A 23,191-nucleotide genomic window follows, 5' to 3' on the forward strand; every position below is an offset into this window, starting at 1 on the left:
GCATATATATGCAAGCATGTATGCATTTATGAAAGTTCAAAGAATGTGTTGTTTCTTAGATTAATAACTTCAATGAATTTTCGAATTACTTTGGTATCTATGTTATTTCATTTTGGGAATGGAAGCTGGTTGTCTTAACACAAACTGCCAAAGTGCTGTGCAGCTTCTATGTTTTCTTCCAAATTTTGAGAATCTTTTCAGTTTAATAATATAATGCAAAATAAAATAGATGCCACTGTGCATCATTGTTCCAGTCAGTTCCAGAACAAGAAGTGAGAGTGGTTCAACAGCAAAGCAGATGCTTAGAGAATCTGTGGAGTCCCTATCCCTGGAGATGGCAAAAGTTGGTTTGGGAAGACCCTGACCTGCCTATTGTAACTTTGTACTGCTCTGAGCTTTTAATTCTTAAGTATTATGCATCAGTGAGTCCTTAAATAGCAATGGCTATATTCTGTTCAAGATTGCAATAGTTTTTATCTTTTTTTTTCCCAGCTTTTTCAATAGTAACTTAAGTGTTCCATTCCAATAATATGTCCTCAATGAACTGTAAGTAGCTATTACAGTGCTTAGATGCGATATGGAGGTCATTAATGTGTTTTTTTCTTTCATTTTTCCCCGTATAGGTGAGAGCATTTTAGTTTGCAAGCCCTCAGAAAGATCAAAAGGAACTGCTCTACTTCAGGGATCTCTCAAGCCTGTTTGCAGTTGTTTGCTTAGAAGAGAAGGGGAAGGTGTTACTTCAAGCATGAAGCGAGCAATACTTGAGGTACTGGACGCGGAGAGGATGTAGAACAGTGCTTGCAGTGTTAGGATGATTTCTTTTGTGACACCATCAAATCTTTTATGTGGCTTTTTTTTCCCCTCTCTTGTCAACGCAAGCAGCTTCAGAAAAAGTTACTTGGGTCTGCCAGCTTGCTGCAATATTAGCATTTTTTTTTGCATACAGCAGTCTCTGCTTGCCAGAGAGGTTTTGACATAAACATACTCCAATGAGTTATTAAGGCTTGCTTTTTCATTTATATATGCTCAAACCACAGGCAGAAGTGTGTAATTCTTAACCTTCACACGTGATCTGACAGTCTTTACTGGGAGGTGCTTGTACATTACTGTTTCCCGAAGCTTTGTAGACTGAATTAGGCCATAATGACATTTGTAGAACCTTAAAGAGTTCCTTATTTCACCCCACAAGTTATCTACCTCTTTTGCAGAAAATTGATTGAAATTTTGTAAATAAGTTTTTGCTAAACAAAGAGACATTGTACTACATTTGCTCCCTTTACCCTTGCACAGAAGTAAAAAGGAACAAAAGGGTTCGTGTAGGTGAGCTCATCTCCTTTTCCAAAGCTGCTTTTGGGCTTGAGCTGAACTTAGGCATTTTAAGAGTTCTTTTTGCTATTCTATTCCTATTTTTTTTTTTTTTTTTTTTTTTTTTTTTTTGTGAAACTGCTGTGGTACTTAGAACTTGGTTGTGATTCCATAGGTTTAGAATTCTTACCAGACCAATGGAATTTCCAAATGCACTTTTTTACATAAGAACTATCTAAAGATGGCTTCTCTTCTGGTTGGGGGTGCTTTATTACATGAAAGAAATCTACTGAAACCTTGAAATAGAGTTTCTAGTTAAACACCTTGCTGTCTCAGGGAAGACACACACACACGTAAGTAACTCACAGGGAAAAAGCAGTTATGTGGAAAAAAAGATCCAAAGGAAAAATCACTCTAAATCAGGAAAACAATCATAGGATGTAGCACTCAGATTTATTAAGAGACAACTTCACTATACTGAAAGATCTGGGGAGAACTCCTCATTTTCAGTTACCTTTTTTCTTCAGAAAGTTGCAGTTTGTGTTCTAAGATTTTAAAGGAAGGGTTGGCTAAGCAGAATGCCTACATCTAGTCTTAGTTCTAAATTGCTACTATGTTTATGTTCACTTTCAAAATGCTAGGATTTTCGAAAACTCAGTCTGAGTTTTTAAGAGCTTTAATCTTTCACCATAGCTTAGCCCTTCAACTTTATAAGGTGTCTAACTTTTTGCCAAGGGAAGTCCTTAAAGGTTGGCAGTTGTTTTGCCTCATGTTCCTCTCTCACACTGGTTCTTTAAAACTTGGGTAGGTAATGCACCAATCTCTGTTTCTCAGATCTGATGTTCCATCTTGCTGTTTCTCTGGCAAGATGAACAAGTCACTTTCTTCAACAGATCATAGTGGGAGGAGTGGCCAACACTCCAAGTGATGTGCAGACCTATGCTTCTTGCACTCTTCTGGCATCCAGCTTGAGCAGTAGCAAGTGGAGAAACGAGAAACAGCAAGACAAAGCACAGACTGGACCTATTGAGGCTTGTGTAGCATGGCTGCTGGAGAACGAATTCATTCAGGTTCTGGACTCTGGCGATGATGAGAAAGGTAATCACAGAATTGTCTAGGTAATGTTGCTGTTCCCTGTTCTGTTTCTTACCAGTGCCTGCAGTTAGCGGTTTGAATCAGTAAATCTTCTGCAGCTGGGTAGATATTGAATGTAAATTTATAATGAGAACTTCTGTGCATTTCTTTTATTAAAAATCATGTGTCAGGAAGTTATAGCTTTCAAGAGGGTAACTTTATACCTTCTTAATCATTTTTGTATGCAAGTGTTCTTGGAAGGCCTCTGCATGTCACCTCTAAGACTGATGCATCCTTATCTACAAATTCCCAAGCTATCTTTAAAGAAGGTGAAATTTTACTTCAGGATGTATGCACACTATAATTTTTGTCTTTATGGAGAAGAACTGGCACATTCTGAGAGAGTACAAGGCTCTTCTAGAACTTGTTATATTAGGCTGCATTTTGTCCTCTTTTGGGCTATTTTCTTAAGATGACTAATGATGCGACTCTTATAGTAATAGAAAGAACTCCTGTTACAGAATCATTGTATATCTTTTTTAATGAAAATGATATATTTGACACTCTCATGGAAGGCATGTTCAACAACTCCTTGGTGGGATTGTAGATGAGTTTCCATTTTTCGGGGGTTAAAATAGCTATCGTAATTGCTAGTCTGAGTAGTTAGAGGGATCCAGACTTGTGATCTGGCCTCTGAAAAAGGCTAGCTTAGACTCTATGCAAGATCTTTATTTTATTGTTTCCATTTTCCTGTCTTCAGACTGGAGAGATACTCCATTTCTTTTTGAAAAAGCAGTTGGGAAAAGTCAGTAGAATCTATAAAATGCATTGCAACCTGAAAGTGAGATATAAACTTGCACTTAAATTTCTCTGTATGTGTTATTTATTTATTTATTTATTTATTTTTTAACAGCAAAGGTTTATCATCCCACACATCTTGGCTCAGCTACTCTTTCCTCTTCTCTTTCACCAACTGAAGCCATGGAAATTTTTGCTGACCTGCAGCGAGCTATGAAAAGCTTTGTTCTGGAGAACGATCTGCATATTGTCTATTTGGTAGGTTCCTCGTTCTGCGTTTCTTATCTTGCGCTGCAGAAAATGAATAAAGGATTGAAAATACAGTGCAGTATTCTTGAGACCTCCATGGACGTAATTTTTCATGGCTTGCGTAGGTAATCCTAAATGAAGAAAAGTTTTGGAATTGAATGTTCTTCAAAACTAATCTGTTCCCATAGGGTCTATTGTGTAGGCAGATGCTCCATGTTCATCTAAGCCCATTTTTGTCACTCCTCACTTCAGAAGATTTCAGAAATTTGTGAGTTATGGTTCTAGAATAACGGTAATTTATCTGAGACTTTTGAAGTGCACTAAAGTAATTGCTTTTGATTTGTGTTTGGAATCAATAGGATGCATCTCAGATTACCTCTGTAGGCTCAAACAACTTTTGCTGTTTCAGCATCTGTTTTGCCTACAAAAAGCCTGAGAGAACCACACTGTTTTTTTTGTTGTTGTTCTTATAGATGGGCCTTTTATGGGTTCATTCATCTCTGATTTAGTTTACTTGCCTGGTGGTCCTGCCAGGGCTAAGGGAAGGATTGTGCTAAATCTTTTGAAGGGAAAGCGTCCAGAAGTTTGTTAAGAGTAATGTGTACATGCGCTTGAAAACTAAGCAATACTATTTAAGACTTCTGGAGAGGGAGCCACAGATCTGTCAAGACTAGTGAGGAAACAAGATGAAGTAGCAGTGAATATCCGAGGATTTACAGCTGCACGGCCTATCATTCAAACATAATCCCAAACTTGACAGTTATCTTTACTCTCCTGAAGTATAAAGCAAATTTTCTTAACCAGGCTGATAAATCAATGGCAAAATTTGAGCATCTTGCCTTGTGGAAAAAAAGAAAAAAGCTTGGCATTGCAGAAGTTGTTGGGAGATGCAGGAGACCGAGGATGCTTGTTTCTGCTTGCTGTGTTCATTAGCTTAGTTATTGACTGAAACTTTTTTTTTTAAATCAACTAGTTTTCCATGTGTACTTTTATCTGTGTTCTAGAGGACCACATAATATTTTGTTCTGTTCCTATGAGGCAAAGTGGACTATTTTGTGTCATGCACCAGTGAGTTTTTTCCCATTTCTGTCTCTAAAACAGAAAAGTAACAGAAAATTAACACTGTCTAGTGTTATTTTAAATCAAATTCACGCAAGTTCTCTTCCATTAATGAAGCCTAAAAACTTTCTTGCAAAGTCTGTTAATTTTTAAGGCCAAAGAAGGTGTTTTTTTTTTTTTTTTAAAGATTTGTTCTCTGTGTGTTTCTTATGAATTATCTGCTATAATGCTTTATAATTATTAGACTTGAAACTTTTACTTGTACAAATATGAATTCTAAGACCCTGTGTTTTAGGAAAGTTGATTAAAAGGAAGAAATATTTCTTAGACTAGGAAAAAGGGTTTTCTTTCAAGAAAAAAACAAACCAAACCAACCAACCAACCAAACAAAAAACCAAAGCAACAACAAGCAAAACACAATCCCTATCGTAATAACTCTTGTTTTTCTCAGCAGATGAACAGGAATGGACAATTTACAACTGCGTAGGTGTCTGGTATTCTGTGTTCCATTAAATGCTCCCCAACAACTGTTAGTTATTTCAAAATAATTAATCTTGCAGTATGTCGATACAGATATGAAGACATTTTGTCTCCTCATACTGAAACTAACTGTGCTGACTGAATGACAACAGAAATGTTTTTTTGTCTAAAAGTGTGTGAATACTTTGAATGGCTTTTTTGTTAGTGTAAAAAAAATGTTGAGACTTAACTGTACCAAAGTTAAATTATAACTTTGATAAGCTCTGGCAAAACTTATTTCCCCTCTTGCTTTATCAAATGTCGTGGTAGTGGTTAGTGTGCTTGCTAGTGGCTCTAAGAGGCTGATAGGTAATCTGTCAATTTTGGTAAAAAGAGAATGAAGTTTTATTCTGTTAAAGGAGGGTAAAAATACAGCCTAAAATATCTTATAGGGCTTGGATTTGGGGAACAATCTGACAAAGTTTCTGAATTGTTTCATCATTATGAGTCACATCACATCTCATCAGTACAAATATTAAAAAAAATGGGTTAGAAGAGCTTTTACTTTCTTCAGGGTACATGGTTATGATTCAGTGCCTCTGAGTTGTGTGTGGGATGCTCTAACCACATTCTCTAGACTGCATTTGTTTAGCCAGAGCTCTGCTCTGTTTGTTTCTTTGAAATAGCTTTTTACATTATCTTATTTTCTTTAGGTTACCCCGGTGTATGAGGAGTGGACCACAATTGATTGGTACCAGTTTTTCTGCTTATGGGAGAAGCTGCCTGCCTCAATGAAACGTGTGGCTGAGCTGGTGGGGATCGAAGAAGGCTTTCTGGCCCGCTCTGTAAAAGGCAAAATCATAGCTAAGACAGAGAAACAGCACAGACAAATGGCAATCCACAAAAGGTAGCCACAAATGGATGTGAATGAGCAAAGACCAAAGCCTTTAGCACAAGGGGTAGATAGGCTTTTTTCAGGAACTGGTTTTCTTGATGTGTGAGCTCATAGATACACTTAGAGAGAACCTGTGCCCAGTTCACTCTAGAGTGAGAGCACTGTTATCACAAGATGCTTGTGCTGATGTTATTTGGAAGCCATCTTCCATGTTTCTTCCTGTGCTATGCTATAGCACCATTCTGTCCTGTGCTATCACAGAGAATTTTGCCTGTACTCTAACGTGCCCTGGATGATGATTATATTTTCATGTATACTTCTTTTTTTTCTTCCCCTCTAGGTTTTTCACTAGTCTTGCCCTTCTGGATTTAATCAGTGAGGTTCCCTTAAAAGATATGACCAAGAAATATGGTTGCAGTCGTGGCCAGCTTCAGTCCTTGCAGCAGTCTGCTGCCACCTATGCAGGTAAGTTATGTGGGCAAAGAATCCACAAGAGTCTTAGGTTAGTCTGTTTTCTTTCCTTCCAGACAAGGGGATAAGATAGCCACAGTGTGTAACAACAATCGGTCTTGTAAAACCACTTCCAACTTCATGGCTTAATCTGTGGTTGCCCCTGCTTTGAGATGGAACCACAGAGCATGCTGCGGGAATGGGGCCAGCTGGGTGGAATCAAGCAGTGCTGTAGCATGCTGATGTCTGTGGAAACCATCTGCGTACTGTGCAGCAATGTAGTTTGTTCAGTATTAAGTCCAGAAATTAAGTACAAGTCCGTTCTGAATCTTTGCCATGTTAGGAAAGAGTATCTTTCAATATGGGTAAAGTCCAGGGTCTCCTAGACAGCGTGCCTTTTTCCTGCTTGCAAAGTAATTGGTCAGAGAGTATAATTTTACAGTTTTCAAAAGGGTGAATCATTTCCAGGTCGTTTATCACCAGATAATGAGAGGTCAGAGAGCTGTCACCTTTACCATAGCTTCCTTATAAGGGCTGTGTAGGAGTATAGGTAGCAGCCCACTGTGTGATCGAGATACTTTTTTTTTTTTTCTGTTGCCTAAGTCAAGTCTTGCATTACTCCGTAAATGGATCTTCAATTTTTAAGACAGTTTTAGCTCAACTTGCGAAACCATATGTGTGGGTTGCAGCATGAGTCAAAGCCCCAGAATGAAAAGGTCACGCCAACTGATGCGGAGTAGTTTAAATTAATTCTGGTAGTATAAATAACTTCGTGTTAGAGCAGTTTCACAATTCTCTATTCCCAGTGTTAATCATTTTCAGCAATCAGGTAGATAAGTGCAGGAACAAAAGTAATTTGAAAAGTGAAATTAACTGTTGACATGACATATAGATAAGAGATATGATAAAAACTGTATTCTATAATCACAATAAAAATATGGCAGTGAGGGATGCCGTGTCTCTCAGTTATTTTAATACTCTTATAGATGCAATATATGAGTAAGAAATGGTCTTTTCCCTGCTCTTTTCCCCTCCCATGTTTTGGGGACTGCAGTTGTAATCTTCTCCATAGGCTTTGCTATCTCCTGCAGTACTCTCAGTAACTGAAGTTCTGCTGGCCAAGTTCTGCTCTTAGGGACATCAGTGCAGAGTGGCCTCTCTGAGTCCCTCTTACCATTGCTTTTGCTATCTTCTATTCATTGTGTTTGGTTCACAGGAATTCTGCTAGAGGATACGCACGTGCTTCACCTTTGCAAGGTTAGAGTCTGTGGAAAAGCAGTGTTGTTCAGAGTTTCTACCTCACTTATAACCTGTTTAATTCTAGATTATGTTGACTTCTGCAAGAGCAGCTCCTAGTCAGGATTGTAATAAACATGAGTTAGGAAATGGTGGCCTTTACTGTGAGTACTGGGAGGGTGAGAAACGGGAAGGAAGAGTCTGTTCAGCTGGGACAGAGATGGGAGTGGATCCAGCTTAGTAGTACTGGAGGTAGAGTTAAGATTTCTGTAACTTCTGTGTTTCAGGAATGGTAACAGTTTTCTGTAATCGACTGGGCTGGCACAACATGGAGCTGTTGCTCTCTCAGTTCCAGAGCCGCCTCACTTTTGGGGTTCAAAGGGAGCTTTGTGACCTGGTACGAGTCTCTCTGCTGAATGCCCAGCGTGCCAGGATGCTGTACAATGCTGGCTTTGTCACAGTGGCTGATCTTGCTAAAGCCAGTCCTGGTGATGTGGCAACTGCTCTGAAGAATTCGGTACCATTCAAAAGGTGAGTAATGAGAAAGTCCAGAAATCAAGAAGTTTGTTTATAAGGTGAAGGATTTCAGGATGAAACCTGTAATTAAATATGGCAACCTTTTGGGACTTGTTGCCAAATGTTACTTAAAAATAACTTGCAGGTCTCTGTGACTGATCACAGTAATTACATGATTACTTTGAAATTAATAGAAGCATGTTGTATTTGCAGCATGACTTTGTGAGACCTAAATTTTCTTCTTGTTCCTGAATTGTTAATGCTTTTTGGAGATTTTTTCTGCCTCTAAAAGGTTAACGCTTTCGTGCTCCACCATATGAACAAATGAGTTCATGGTTTATTACTGTATATCATTTCAGATTCTCTTGCAATTTTCATGTTAGTGCAATGACAAACTTTCTCTATCATATACCTATTGGACTGTGTCATGGTACCTGTCTGGTTCGTGCTCCTGAGGTTACCTTTCTTTGCATGGAAGTGTGTAAAAGGGGATTGATTCAGTCCTGGATCTTGCCTTATTAGGGATTTATCTGGGCACATATTTGGTTACAGAAACATGGAATGCTTCTGAGGAATGCAGCGTAGACGAAGCCAGTAATATCTTTCTTTCACTGATATCAATCTGAATGTGGAAAACTGAAACTGTTCTTTCCTATTAAGCATGGTACATTTTGGACAGAGTGCTTCTCTGAAGCTGTGATGCTATCTGAAATAGGAGCAGAGCAGAATAGGGCCAATTGGCCCTTGTATTGTTTGCTGTTTTCTGCATTATTTTTCACATCTGTCTGTTACCTCTCCTACAGTGGTCGTAAGGCTGTGGATGAAGATGAAGAATCAGCAGAGGAGCGTCGGACTGTGCGCAGCATCTGGATGGCTGGAATGAAGGGTTTAACTGAAAGTGAAGCAGCTTTCCTCATTGTGGAAGAAGCCAGAGGACTTCTCCAGCAGGATTTGGCACTGATGGGAGTGCAGTGGAACCCAGAGTCTTTTCTTGAGTCTGATTCATCCTCTATGATCAGCAGTGCGTCAGAGCTGGAAGACAGACCGTGTAGATCAAATGGAGAGCAGTCTTCTGAGTCTTCTAGGGTGTTAAACAAAAAAGTGTGCAGAGATCAGCATCATAATAGCCTTGGTTCTCAGGTTGGAAATGTATCAAATATTAAAAAGGGATGCAAAAGGCGACTAAGCGGTAGTACAGCAAACTCCAGATTTGAGAGCCAAGTCCCATGTAAGAAACAAGCTCCAGCAGAGGAAAGAAATGATGACACTGTGCACAGTGCTAGAAAACGTCTCAATATGAGCAAAGGTATTGAAAATGGGGAAGGAATTTCTCAGGTCAAAAATGAGGTAGGTTCCAGGAGAGCAATTCCAGAACTCCCTACCGAGCAAGGAAAGACACCAACACTGAGAAAAATGTCTTCAGCTTCTAGACTGATAAGAAGTATGGATGCACATTTAAACCGGACTAGGAACAAAAATACTGTTTCAAAACTGCAGAGCTCACTACTTGAAGATTCAAGTATGCTTAACATAAATAAAGAAAAGCCTTCTACCTTCCACCCCAGCATTTCTAAAGATAATTTTTTTTCAGACCAAAATAATAAGGAATTTTTAGAAAAAAGGTCCGTAGCTCACAGAGTCTCAAATTCTGTACAGATTAATGGTGGGAGGAAAGATAAAATGGAGGAGCTGTTTACAGAGCCTTCCACCTCGAATGAAGGTGTGCCTAAGGGAAAAGGATGTTTTCAGGCAACTGTTATATTACAGGGTACTCCACGTGTCAACACGGAGATGCACGATGCTGTAGAAAATCCAGTAGTACCTGCTACTGCTAGAATGCAGAGAAACAAATATATTGATGATAGGCAGAATAAAGTCAATAAAATGCAAAAAGATGTGAGCTGTGCTGAGGCAACAACTGCTAAGCAGCACTCTGCTTTAGGCACAGATCACTGTAATGTGTGTGCTAGCTGCTCTGGAAATGAATGTGTCCATAACAGCAGCAGGAAACAGAAGCCTGCACATTTTTGTCCTGGTGGTGCTAAATCCTGCCATGTTCAGATCCAGAGTGGTGCCAAAAATCGGAGTGAAAAACCCAATGGAATATTGTTACAAGCTGGAGTACTACAGAAAGGCAACAGTCATCCTAAGGATTTTCTGAAAGACTCTTTAGTAAATTCCAGAGCTGTTTGTGATGCAGATGGTGTTCAAAATGGTTCGTCCTCTGCTCCTTTTTGTGACTGTAGAGACTTTGAAGACAGCTTACAGTTGGATACTCAGACTGAGAGCATAATAAAACAGGCAGCAGCTGGAATCACAGGACAGCAGGGAACAGAGGGTTCAGAGCTGGCAGCAGTACCACAGCAGGAAACCTCCAGGAAACTAAGGACTTTGCAGACTGAAAATGCTACTGGTGGAAGGCTAGCTGCAACAGTAAGGAAACTGGGCTTATCAAGTCTTATCACAACGAGTAATATTATAAAAAGCACAGATCAGCACTGCAGTAACAAAGTTTTGGAGTCTGGAGACTCAAATGTACTGCCCATAGCAAAAGAAACAGAACCTGCACCTTTTCTTAAAGAAAGTGATTTCTCGGTGACTGACTCCCAGCTGCACAGTTTCCTACAAGATTACCAGACCCAAAATTCAGTGAAAGAGGAAGGTGCTTCTAAGGGTCCTAATAAAGCAACCTCCCCTCTTGGTAGGGAGCAAGAACAAGTCAAATGCCATCCTGTCACTGAAACGAGCCTGAATATGAGTGACAGCTTGCTGTTTGATGATAGCTTCAGTAATGTCAGTGATCTTTCAGCTATGCAAGCCGTGGAAGCTGACAGAAAGGAACCTGCGGGAAGGCAGGGGGCTTTGCTTCCTGCAGATGGTCTCTTGCAGAACGTAAGGCCTGCTCAGAATAAATCTGATGTCAGTAACAATCAGAAAGAGCATGAGGATCCAGCACAGTGTAATGATGCCTCTCTAGCCTTCTCTGATCTCATTGCTGAAGTGCTGGATCATGAGAACTCCCCATCTTTTCTGGGAGATCCTACTTCTCCATTTCACGGTCAGTCCCGATTAAGAAACCCAGTGATTTGTAACAATGACCCCAATCCAAAGGTTTTAGTAGTGGATCAAGGTGAAAAGCTCCAGAGCAGCCAGCAAACTTTGGAAGAGAAAACCCATCCAGTGGCATGTACTGACCACTCGTTTGAACTGAGCCCAGGACTGCAGGATGTATTAGACAAATGGCCTAGCCCTTCAGGCATTGAACCAGTTTCAGTAAATCTACAAAGCTCCTGTTTGAAAGGGAAGTTGGTTGCTTCTATTGCTAAGCAAGAGCCAGATGCAGTGTTTGAATTTGATCGTCATCAGGCAGAGCCTTTGCCCAACTGCCAGGATTTAAAAGACCATTACAGAATTAAAGAAAACAAAGCAGAAGACTTGGATGTTCAGAAATCAGACTGTGTAACACTTAAGCTCAAGGGAAGCAACAGAACATCCTGTCCTCCACCAGATAACTGTAATGGCTTTATTCCTCCAACACCCCCCAAAGAACATTTTCCCCAAAGTTCTGGATCTCTCTCCGTGAAATCTACAAGGAAGAGACAAGTTGCCTGCGTGAAGGAAGGGCAACTGATTGAGCCACAGCAGAATAGCAAAAGTGATGCAGAGCAGCAGGTAAAAAAACTCCAGTTCAATTTGGAGAGCGTAGACCCAATTGAGACTGATGAGATAAGAGACGATTCCACTATAGACCAAGGCTTTTCGCTGCAGCTGTCTCAGGATGCTTTTCCACTCATTCCCTTAAGTGCTGAAAGTTTCACTATCATTGACGTAGCTAGTGACAAAGTACTTTTCCAGACTTTTCTTGCAGAGTGGAAGGAGAAAAGCAGATTCTCCATCTCAGTGGCATGTGAAAGGACAGAACGTCTGGTGTCGCCCAAATCAACGATTGGTGGCAGATTCAAACAAGGTTGGTTCCGTGTTCTAGCATGTTATTTGTGAACAACAGGGTAGCATCTTCCACTGAAAGCAGGGATGAAGAAGGAAAGAATTTGCAAAAAAAAAAGGAGAAGAAGGAAAGAATTTGCAAAAAAAAGGAGGAAAATTACTGACATTAACTAAATATCGTCAGCCTCAGTAAAGCAAAGGAGCCGAGTGTTAGTAAGGGATGGAGAGCTGGTGTCAAGCATTGCACTGGTAGGTCTTTGGGGACTTCAATGAAGCCTTAGCAGATTGTTTCTATGAGAAAACAGCTGAACATACTTAACGTTTCTTATCTAATTTTAAATGGATCTGTGTTGTGCAGTCACTTTGACATATGTACCTTTCCATGTCGTAACTTTTAGTATATTTTCAAATAAAAAATATACTGAACAGTGAACTGTATGGATTGCTCAGGGTCTCCACCAAGCAGTATTACTTGTGGGGTTGCCTCCTAAGCAAGGTTAAATATTTTCCAGCTTGTGAGATGTTAAGTTAGTTCAATATTTCTTTATATGAAATTCAGATCAGTCTCTGGATTGTTGCAATATTGCTTCATGTTTTTCCCCACAGAAATACTCATTTGCCGCAGTTTGTTTGCTGCTGCTGGTGTATAAACACACTTTTCTTTTAAAAACACAAGATGAAGCAGTTACATTTTTTGCTATCATATGGTCATACTAACAAAAAATCTCAGCTATCAAAATATAGTTTTGACAGACAAAATTGTAATGTTTTACAGATTGATAGGAGGGAATACAGTTCTGCCTGAACTTTTGAAGAGATTGCTAGAAAAGGACATTTTGCAGGGATGTTATATTGTTGATTGTTTCTGCTAAGAGATAAGAGAAGCTGTTGCTGTTGTATTTTTTTTTTCAAAAAGAAATACAGATATTTTCTCCATGCAGATAGAAATGAAGGTATATATTCACTCTCAACAAATTTACACTCAATTGTACATACTTATATTTTCAGGAGTAAACTCCTCTTGCATTTACGGATGCTGTTTTATAATTGTAACTTAAAAATATTTCCTCAGGAAGTTCTCCCCAGAGAATGCAAGCTAAAGATGATGGATTTCCCATCCAAGGCTGTGAAGACATCTTGGTAGTTGGACTGGCAGTGTGTTGGGGAGGAAAAGATGCCTACTATATCTCCTTACAGCAGATGCAAGACCAGAATGGTGAGTGAGCAGACAGGCTGTGCTGCATTACATGACGCTGCAGTTCAACAAAGTACTCATGATAGATTTTTGGAAGTACAATGATTATCCCTAACCCAGCTCAGTGATTTAGCCATATTATGGATCAGCACTTTTAAGTATTCAACAGACTTGAACAAGTTGCTGTGGATATATCTGTGCTGCCATATACGTGTAATAGGGCCAGGTAATTGGCTCAAGTGCTGAACTGTTGCTCATGTGTACTGCTTACATGTTACTCCCGTGTTCCCTCTAGCTTACATGCTTTTCTCTTCCAACCTCTTCCAACTTCCATTCTCTAGAACAAATCTCAGGCTAGAATGCTGAATACAGTCTGTGCTAATGGCTAGGTTTTGATTCCTGGCCTTCCTTTTTTAGTAGTATAGACACGACACACTGTTTCTTGGGAGCCCTTTCTGGTGTGATAAAGTATACAAAAGAGGTGTAGATTTATTGTTATTTGTTTGCTGTCCTACTGTTGTTTTAGTTGATCATATTCAAGGTTTTCTCTAGCTTTTCTTATGCAGTGGGCATAAAGTTGATTTTGCTTTTATTTTCTGCCTTAGAAATCAGCCTGAGTTTGGCACCACCGCCTTTGGACAAAAACCTGTCTGTAACAGAGAGATTGCAGCATCTGCAGCTCTACCTGCAGAAGAAGCAGGAGCGCTCACTTGTCGTGTATAACTTCATTCAGCACTACAAGACCCTGGTGATGGCTTGTGGCATCTCCTTGGAAGGAAGTTTTGAGGACCCAAAGGTTGGCAGGATTAAGTAATTTATCTTGGGTAAAACTACTAGTTTAAACACACAAATGCAAAGACAGGAGTTACCTTCTGGTACTTTTCTTCTGTAATTTACATTTAAATATGCACCTCTGCCAGGGTGTTTAGGGAAATTTTCTTCCAGTGGAAAATCTGGAATGGTATTTAGAGGAGACTTTTTGTACTGTGTGTGTTCATGGTGCCTGCAAGAGAAACAGGGCAGATTCAGTGATATATTAACTCATTATTCTTTCATGCCTGAGTACTTAAGTGGGAAAGATGAGTGTAAATCCCTGGATGGGCATGAACTCTTGGCTTGTTGCTTATAAGAAGCTACCAACTGAAATGGCAGAAATGCTTCTGGGCAGATTATTAAATCTGAGAGCAGAAGACTGAAGGATTTACCTGCAATTTGTATGGACCACTTTGCTACTGCTATTTCCTCAAACAAAACAAAATTTACATGTAATTTCAAAAGGTATGGGTACCATCTGTTGTTCAAATGAAACTCTAGGAAGAGGTAAAAGGACCTTCTTGTCTTTGATAGAAAAAGCTCTATGCATGGAGATTTCTGGTTTTGATTTTTACAGCTTACATCACATGTAGGCTGAATACCATGATGGCAATATTGAGGTCTGCAGGTATGTAGCCAAGCTGTTCACCACAAGGACAAACTTAGCTTTTCGTACTGAAATCTAGTTTTAGGATGAAAACGAAGAGCAATAAAAGTAGCACCTTTCCCCATACTGTTCCGTGGATGAAAAGAAGTCATACTCGTATTTGTTAAATTTAGTGATGCAGTGAATATATACATACACACACATTCACACCTCCACATCCCCCACATCTCCCTACCTATATATGTGTTTTTTACCTTCTGCTCGTGTGGCAGAGACAATGTAGAAACCTGTGCTTCATCCTATTTTGACACAACAAATTGAAATATAGCTATGAGCAAAATTGCTTTGAAGACAGTGGGAGGTAGGAGGCTTACTGAGAATAAAATTTGCCATGCACTATTCTTGCTACTAGTGCTGATATGCAGAAAATAGGAGAGCTCAGCTTGACTCATATTCTAGATCAACAGCAAGTCTTGAGTTTTACAAGGTCAGTTTTCAGAGTAAACATGTTTTGATCCTGATTGTCATATTTAATCACTTTTATGTTAGGATTTAATAAGTTAAAAAATGAAGGACAGCATTTTTAGATGTGTTAGGTTGACAAAGGGTAAGATTTTCAAATGTGCAGAATTAACTTTCAGTTAAAATGAAACTTTTCGTTGATTTATGCCATCTTAAAGGTTTTAGCTGAAATCATGTAACTTTTCCACAGATTCTTACAGTCTGCCAGACAAATCAAGAAAAATGATCTGCAGTAAAACCTTGCATTAACCCCCAGTCAAATATTAATATTGTGTTATGATTAAAATGGAAGAAAGGTCTCATGGAAGTCTCTCTTTTCAAGGTTGCATGTTGGCTGCTTGATTCTGGCTCTAAGGAACGTACACTTCACAGCATGGTGACTACATTTCTACCCAATGAGCTACCTCTACTGGAAGGAGTAGGCACTGGCCAGGGAGTGCAAAGCCTGGGGCTTAGTGCCAGCAGAGATCATTCAGGGCGGTACAGAGCAGCAATAGAATCTGTGCTCATCTTCAACGTCATGAACCAGCTCCATGATGAATTACAGAAGCAAAATCTGACAGGTAAAGAGAGCTCCTCCACTTGAGGGCAAAGACAGACGGTAAGGGTAGCTATACTACCATAAACTGAATGATCAGTGGAAAAGAGAGGAGGCTTGGGAGTTCTTATCTAAGTGTTCTGGAGTAAGATGTTGATCTTTTAAAAGAAAAGAGGAATATTCCTTTGGAAATAATTTGTTTTGTCAAAAAATTAACCAGGGGAAAAATTGTGAGTTCCTTATAGGATTTAAGATGATTTTGTATCCCAAATATCCACCAGTTCCACTCGTTCAGGCAGCTACCTGAGATTAAATAGACCTGAGTCTTATTTAAAATCTTTGAATCAAACAGATCCTTACCTCCCAGGTTAGTACCCTGGTCACTACGAGGGCACTTCTGGGTCTGTCTGTGGTTTCTCATCAGCATTTTGAAAAACCCTTTCTTTTCCTTGTCAGATACATTTTTTAAAATCCTCAGATATTATCTGAAGGAGATTTCTTGCTCTTTGGCCTGCTAATGTAGCATTCTTTCCCTTATATGCATTGTGCCAATGAAACTTCTGTGATTCTATAACAAATGATCTGGTGCTTTTGCACTAACATTTGCTGAGTGTTTGTCCCTATTTGAAAAAAAAACAAACAAAAAAAGCCCATAGCGTGTACATATTGGTGGGCTGTGTGATGTTATTTCTGCTAAATTGCATCCAGAGCATCCAGATTAAGGTCTGTCCAGTCTTACCAATTTCTTTTATTTCAAGTTTACCACATCATTTATGACTGTGACAACTAAACCTTAGACCATTTTTAAATAGGTGGGTGTTGGAATGAAAGTGTATCAAGCTAGAAAGCTTTACGTTAAGTACATCTGCTTAATGTAGATAACCAAGGAGATGTGTATTTCTTAGGGAAAAAAAAAACAGCACGTTTTTGACAGAAGTTAACTTAAATACTTTTGTGATAAACGTGTTATCGTGAAATATTCCAGAAATAGAAGTATTTAAACTAAATCTATTAAAAGATATCAGTGTGTCAGGACATTAATTTTTTTAAAAACCAAGAATTTCCCTGTGGCTTTTTTATGAAATGGTTGCTGTTGATCTGTTTTTGATGTTACAAGTTTTTCTTGTCATTTGTACTTACTACAGATGTGTTTTCTAAAGTGGAGATGCCCAGCCATTATTGTTTGGCTCTGCTGGAGCTGAATGGCATTGGCTTTAGCACAGCAGCATATGAAACCCAGAAACAGGTCATGCAAGCTAAACTGACTGAGATTGAGACCAAGGCATATCAGCTGGCTGGCCACAGTTTCTCCTTGACCAGCCCTGATGACATTGCAGAGGTACGTGAGGGTTAGGGTGGGAGGGAGAAGGCCTTCTCAGAAGTTACTCTCAAGATGCTTTTGCTTATATGTATGTGCATATGAAGAAAGGACAAAACACAATTTAACTTTTCTCAGAGTTGATTAGTCTTTAGGCTAGTTATGAGCTTGCTGCCTGCAAGGTGCATCTTCTACTTGTTCCTGATCATTGTGATTTCTGCTAACTTCAGCAGAACTAAGGAAGGTAGAAGTTAAGTGGAAGTAAACATGTCTGTATAGGACCTTGGCTCCTCATGGAGCGTGAGATGGTCTGCCAATCAAATGGCTTTTGGAATAGTTTGGATTAATGGTGCAGGACTAGACCAGCTTTGTTGGAACAGCAGTATTTTGCATACATTAGATGTGATATCATGTAATATCAGTCTAAACATAGTTGTACTGAATAAGCTGAGCTGTTGCTCTTGTCCCTTCACAGGCATGAAAGAGAAGGAAAGACTGCTTTACAAGTTTAGAATGCATTACTGTTGTGGTTTTTTTTCAAGAACCTGTCAATTTTTTAAAAAGCCTAGGAAACAGATTTGTATTTAAATTACTGATGCTTTTATTCCTGAAGAACATTATTTTCTGTTTTTTATGTATACTACATGGTATCACAGCAGTAGTTTAGGATTGCCATGCATACAGTTTTTTCAGTTTAGTTCATTAATTTATTTTTGAGGTGCTATACTTGATATGGAAGCAATCAAAACTTGCAAGCAGCTATCACTAAAAGAAGTTCACAGAAATATTCCTGCTTTGTTGCAAATGCTGAAGTTTTGCTCTGTAGTATTAGTCTGAGATATAGCTCCTGAAATAACGCTCAGCTCTAATTTTACTCTGCTTCATGGAAAAGGGGAAGAAAGGTTTTTCTGAAATTCTTTGAACTATGGAAGCTTGTTTTTCATGTAGAAATTTTGTCAAGAATCATGTGAAGTATCTTCTACAGATTAGCAGAGCTTCCCTTTTCTAATTTTGTGTCAGTAAAACTTTTATGCTACATAAATGTGTGAGATAGAAACTTTTATTCCTTTCTGCCAGCTGTGACATGAAATACAATAGCTGTTAAATTGTGTACAGTGCCACACAGAATGAAAAATGAAGAACTGTGTTGTATATGTCAACTAGTGAGCACATACTTCATTTTCCAGCTTTTGACAATTTGTTAGAAAAACTAGTATTCTGGCTATACTATAAAAAGTATTTGTGACCACCTCCTTCTGTGCCATTCATTTTGCACTGAAGCCTGTTCCCTACTAACACTTCTTTTTCTTAACCAATGTTCTTCCCACTTCTAGTCATCTTAACTCCATTTTATTACAGCTGACTATCAGCAGTAACCTCACCGATTGGATGGAGTTGATTACCTTCCCTAAAAACATACCTCTGAACTCAAACTTACAGTATTTAGGAGATGAGATTTTAGATTGCATTTGGTAGCTAATTAAAACAAGAAGGAATGACTTTGACAGCAGAGGTCTTTAATCAGCTTTTTAATTACCTGAAGCATTCCTACTGTCCTTTGGCTGAAATAAGCTGTTTAAGTGCTGAGTCCCTTTTTGTCTTCTCCTGGGAGTAGCATGCAGAAACTGATTTGCAACTTTGGCCTTTTTCAGGTTTTGTTCCTGGAGCTGAAACTGCCACAAAATGGAGATGTGACAGTTCAAAGAAACAAGAAAACTCTGGGTTACACCAGAAGAACATCTGCTAAAGGAAACCTGGTTAGGTTGAGCAAGCAGTTCAGTACAACCAAGGTACAGTAAAATCTGGGTCTAGTCTAAAAGTAGTTGTAAAAGTAACTCCTTCTTCCTTCACACATCCACTGCTTGGATACCTTGGAGTTAGGTATGCTGACGTAGATGAAAGGAAACTTATTACTGCCTTTCCTTTGCCAGTTACCACTGTAAATTCGAACTGGATTCAGCCTTCTTCGTTAGCAGTTATTAACTACTCCTACTCGTCTAAAGCCCAAGTATAGCGACGACGTAACTTCAAATAGCAGGTTTCAGTGAGAATAGTCAGGCAGAATTTGATTTCTCGAACCAAATGTAAGACCAAAATAGTATAATTATTTTGTAAAACCAATAGCAGAAGAATGTTTCAACATCAGCTTGAAAGATACTTAAATATCATGGTGATTAAGTACGCTATTTTTCCTACCGGTTACCAAAATACAGTCTGTATTTTGTGCTTCAGAGAATGCTTCTTCAGAATGGTCGCTCTTATGGTTCACCAAATTTAGCATTTCAAAAGATTGTATATATATGAAGGTGATCAACTGCTGCAGGCTAATGGGTACTCTTGTCAGACAAGTAACATTAGCAGATAGATATGTTCCCCGTTTTCAGGACTCATTAATGTGTTGTTTTCTTAGTTTCACCTTGTTCAGTGTAGTCAGTGGCCAGAAAAGAAGTATTGATTTTTGAAACTGAAGTGGCTGTGAATAAATAAGTGTGGTAGCGGTGGCAGAGCAGGGAGCAAGAGGCAAAGTGAGGATTCCTTCCTTTTGTGATGTGGAAGGCAGAGGTTGTAACTGCCTGCTACATCAAAAAAATGTTATATCTGAGAAATGTTTGTGTAACATTGTCTTTTGAAAAGAGCTCTTAGCATGCAGATAGGAGAGAACAGGGAGACAAATATGCACGAAGATGGAGGAGAAGCAATAAGCTGGGCAAAAAGAGGAAACAGGAGTCCCATCGCAAGTGATGCCACGATCATTTCAGGTGACTTGTTGGGTGGTGCAGACTAATGGTAGTGATAAGGATGCAAAAGTCCAAAGAGAGGTGATTGCCTTGTTTGTGTGTGATAAAACTGAAGCTGTATCTCGTGGTGTTTTCATTGTCCATGTCTAGGCAGTATATGTGGAGAAGATAGCCATTTGATTTTAAGGCAGTGAAACTGGGAATTCACTGTGGGTGAAGGAGTTACTTTTTTCTGCGGAACTGCAAAAACTTCTTAAATAAAGCTTTTAAGGCAATTAATTATAGTTGTGCTCTTTTCTTTCCACAAGGATGTTTTGGAGAAATTAAAGACACTTCACCCTTTGCCGGGGCTCATACTAGAATGGAGGAGGATCAACAATGCCATTACAAAAGTGGTGTTTCCGCTACAGAGGGAAAAACGATTGCATTCAGTCCTGGGAATGGAAAGGATATATCCAGTGTCACAGACTCACACAGCTACAGGTAAAGAAATGTGTGCAAAATTTTCCCTTATTATTTATTATTTATTTTTGGCAGTGTTTGTGTAAGGTAAAGATCAAGGAAATCAAGACTGTGCTTTCTTTCAAAACAAATGGAAATACAGAAATACCTCTGTCACATTAATCTGCACTAGAAGTCTAACTGTGTTAAAATATATGCTTTTTTTGTTCCCTGATAAGTATTATTCATTTCTTCCATGTATTAGCATGTAAATCTCTGACCCTGGAACAGGTTCTGGATTTAAGGGTTTCTTATTGGTGACAAGGAAGTGCTGCAGTGGAACCACCTTAATGAGCTGGAGCTCATTAAACCAAAACTATTTTTCCTTTTCTTCAATTTTCTCATTTTTTTTCCCAAAACATCTGGTTGTTGGAGATGCAGATGTGTGTTCTCCTGTGTTAGGTTAAAGAGCCTCCTTTTGGACTCTCAATTATGCCTTGTCTTCCTTCTCAGGTCGAGTAACTTTCACGGAGCCAAATATCCAGAGTGTGCCAAGAGATTTTGCCATTGAAATGCCCACTGTGGTTGAAGAAAGCCCACCCTTTCGAGCTGTTTATTCTCGTGCTGTTTGTGGCAGCAGGTAAGGAGGATCTTAGCAAAGCTTCTGTCTACTTGCCTGATCTTAATGTGGTCAAGTTGTCAAATTTCTCTTTTCTGACTTTGCCTGTGGCTGCTGTCTTGTCAGTGTGGCTCATTGCTCAGTGTTTCCCTTACCCTTTGAGAGGAATAAATACCAGAGCATTCAGTGACACATGGAAGACATAATACTAATAGCATGTGGCTCCACGTAGTCACTTGCTTTTTGTAGTTCTGTATGAAACCCTACTGTTGTTGGATGGAAAGCCTGAGTCTAAGGAGTAACTGAACTGTTTAGAGTCTGGTTTCTGAACTTAGAATCTGACTTCCTAAGAGCTACACTTAAAGAGGGTGGGATTTTGTGGAAGGAATAGAAGAATATTCAGACGTTCTATGCTGTGCAGCTCACTGCAGCTCACAATACTAAGGGAACATGCGTGAACATATTTTTTGTTCTTTGCTATTAATTTCATTTGTGGTAAAGCACCTTCTTCAACAGCATGCAGATAGCACCCTATTTTGACATTATTACACACCAGCGATCAAGCAGTTGTGTGGAAGTCTAGTGAACTATCAAGGTGGATTTTTTGGCAGCTAGCTTGTGAGCCTTCATACTTGGTGGTGTTTTTCTCTCCTTTCAGTTTCTCTTCTTCTCCCACTCAGGCTCTTGTTCCACATGTTCACTAGGAGAAGAACCAGGACTAGCCATTAAGGCAGAAGTGTCATTTTCAGAAATAGCTCTGGCAATGCTTAGGCTTGTAGCAGTTTTGCAGGACTGTTGGAGAGTGAGCCCATCAACAAAAGGAGTCCTTGCTGAACTTTGAGACAGGCCTGCTTTTCAGACTGATTGTTTGGAAATACGTTCTTTATTTAAACCACTGCGTTAGGAAGCTGTGCAATTGCAGAGGCACAGAAATAACTTCTGGCACAGAAGAAGCTGTCTTGTAGTCCAAATCTGATAGGCCTTGCAAACTTCAGTCCAAAGTGTCTTTTTTTTCTTAGTAATTATCATACATGTATGTTTTCTTCTTTTTACTGTAAGAAGCTTCTGACCAAAGAAATGTAACTAAATTAGATAGTGATTAAAAGCCCTTACTCACACAAAGAAATTGGGAACTTCTGCTGGACAGTGTGATTATCTGTAGTTCCTGCATGTTGTCCCTCACCTTCATTTCTTTTGAAAATGTATTTCTGTGACTGTTGTGCTATCCTTCATCTCCTTGATCCCTACCATCCCTGAAAAGACAAGGTATAAGAAGAAAAGGGAGTGCCCAAGGGAAGAACAGGTGGTGTTTTCCATGCTTTGCTCTGCAGAATTGTCATGGATCTCAAAGAGATACCTTTTTCATTTTAATAAACAAGTTGCTCAGGATCCTGACCCAGATTTCAAGGGCTTATAAAGGCCTTTCACTGGACAATTTTTTGCTCAGTCTTTAGCAAGGAAACATGCAGGGTGCTATAAGCATATCATCTGCAACTTTTGCTCTGTTTTTTGGTTTTGCACATGTACTTATGATGCTGGGGGGAATCTTTTCTGTCTATTAGCAGTTGGTTGGAGTAGATGTTCTGCATATGAGAACAATGTTGAGAGAAGACTTGGCACTCAAGGTGCAGTGTTGAATTTTTAAGATTCCTGTAGGACTCCTTTTTTGCCTTTTTTCAGAATACTTTTGTCACAGATCTGGGGTCAGTAAATCCCATCAGTTGTACATATGGTCTCCAATTCTCCCGTGGTTAAATTAGGCACGGCTTGTCCAACAGGGTGGAATAGAGGTTTGCTCTCTTTCACTGATTTTTTGGTGACAAAAAATGATTATGCATCGTTAAGTGTTTTAAACATTGTTGAAGAAAAGTCATTCTTTGTCTCCACAGAGGTAGAAGGCATTCCAGTATGTTGCCTAATGGTGTAAATATTCAGGATGAAGACAGATCTAAAGGAAGAGGAATCCCATTTTCTGTTAGCATGCGGCATGCCTTTGTTCCCTTCCCAGGTAACAGCCAGATCCTGCTCTGTGCAAGCTACTTGCTAAGAATATAGTTAACAAAAAGTCCTAGATCTTATGAAGAGTTAAGAAATGGTGATGGTACATATCTTGCAAACATATCTTGGCAAACAAATGCAGTAGTTATTGTGCTCTCAAAAATATTCACAAGAAGACTGTAAAGAAGAATGTTTTAATTTGGTAAAGCATTCAAATGTTTTTATTCCAATGTTCGTACCTTTATTCCCTCTCTAAGAGGGAATTTTTTTTTAAGGAGCTGTACCTACAGAGCTCTTAATGCACAAATTGCACTCTGCTAGGATTCTCTCTATCCCAATGTCTATTCTCTGTGAGGTTAACTCCAGGAGATGAAGGGACAGTTCTGTGGTTTAGGAGTAGATGTTTTATCCTCTTT

General features: G+C 39.2%; 1 protein-coding gene across 1 annotated transcript in view; it reads left to right on the forward strand.

Moving 5' to 3' along the window:
* Positions 1 to 23,191, forward strand: part of POLQ (DNA polymerase theta) — a 60,006-nt gene that overhangs the window by 25,682 nt on the left and 11,133 nt on the right. Inside the window, exons 10-24 of the mRNA XM_032192236.1 lie at positions 624 to 766; positions 2,199 to 2,403; positions 3,293 to 3,435; positions 5,658 to 5,851; positions 6,180 to 6,304; positions 7,813 to 8,056; positions 8,845 to 12,008; positions 13,059 to 13,202; positions 13,787 to 13,977; positions 15,446 to 15,686; positions 16,807 to 17,000; positions 18,632 to 18,769; positions 20,026 to 20,200; positions 20,672 to 20,798; positions 22,667 to 22,785. Coding sequence (XP_032048127.1) covers positions 624 to 766; positions 2,199 to 2,403; positions 3,293 to 3,435; positions 5,658 to 5,851; positions 6,180 to 6,304; positions 7,813 to 8,056; positions 8,845 to 12,008; positions 13,059 to 13,202; positions 13,787 to 13,977; positions 15,446 to 15,686; positions 16,807 to 17,000; positions 18,632 to 18,769; positions 20,026 to 20,200; positions 20,672 to 20,798; positions 22,667 to 22,785 — 5,547 coding nt within the window. The remainder of the gene's footprint in view (positions 1 to 623; positions 767 to 2,198; positions 2,404 to 3,292; positions 3,436 to 5,657; positions 5,852 to 6,179; positions 6,305 to 7,812; positions 8,057 to 8,844; positions 12,009 to 13,058; positions 13,203 to 13,786; positions 13,978 to 15,445; positions 15,687 to 16,806; positions 17,001 to 18,631; positions 18,770 to 20,025; positions 20,201 to 20,671; positions 20,799 to 22,666; positions 22,786 to 23,191) is intronic.

The sequence above is a fragment of the Aythya fuligula genome, chromosome 1, assembly GCF_009819795.1.
Source record: "Aythya fuligula isolate bAytFul2 chromosome 1, bAytFul2.pri, whole genome shotgun sequence".
Lineage (NCBI taxonomy): Eukaryota > Metazoa > Chordata > Aves > Anseriformes > Anatidae > Aythya > Aythya fuligula.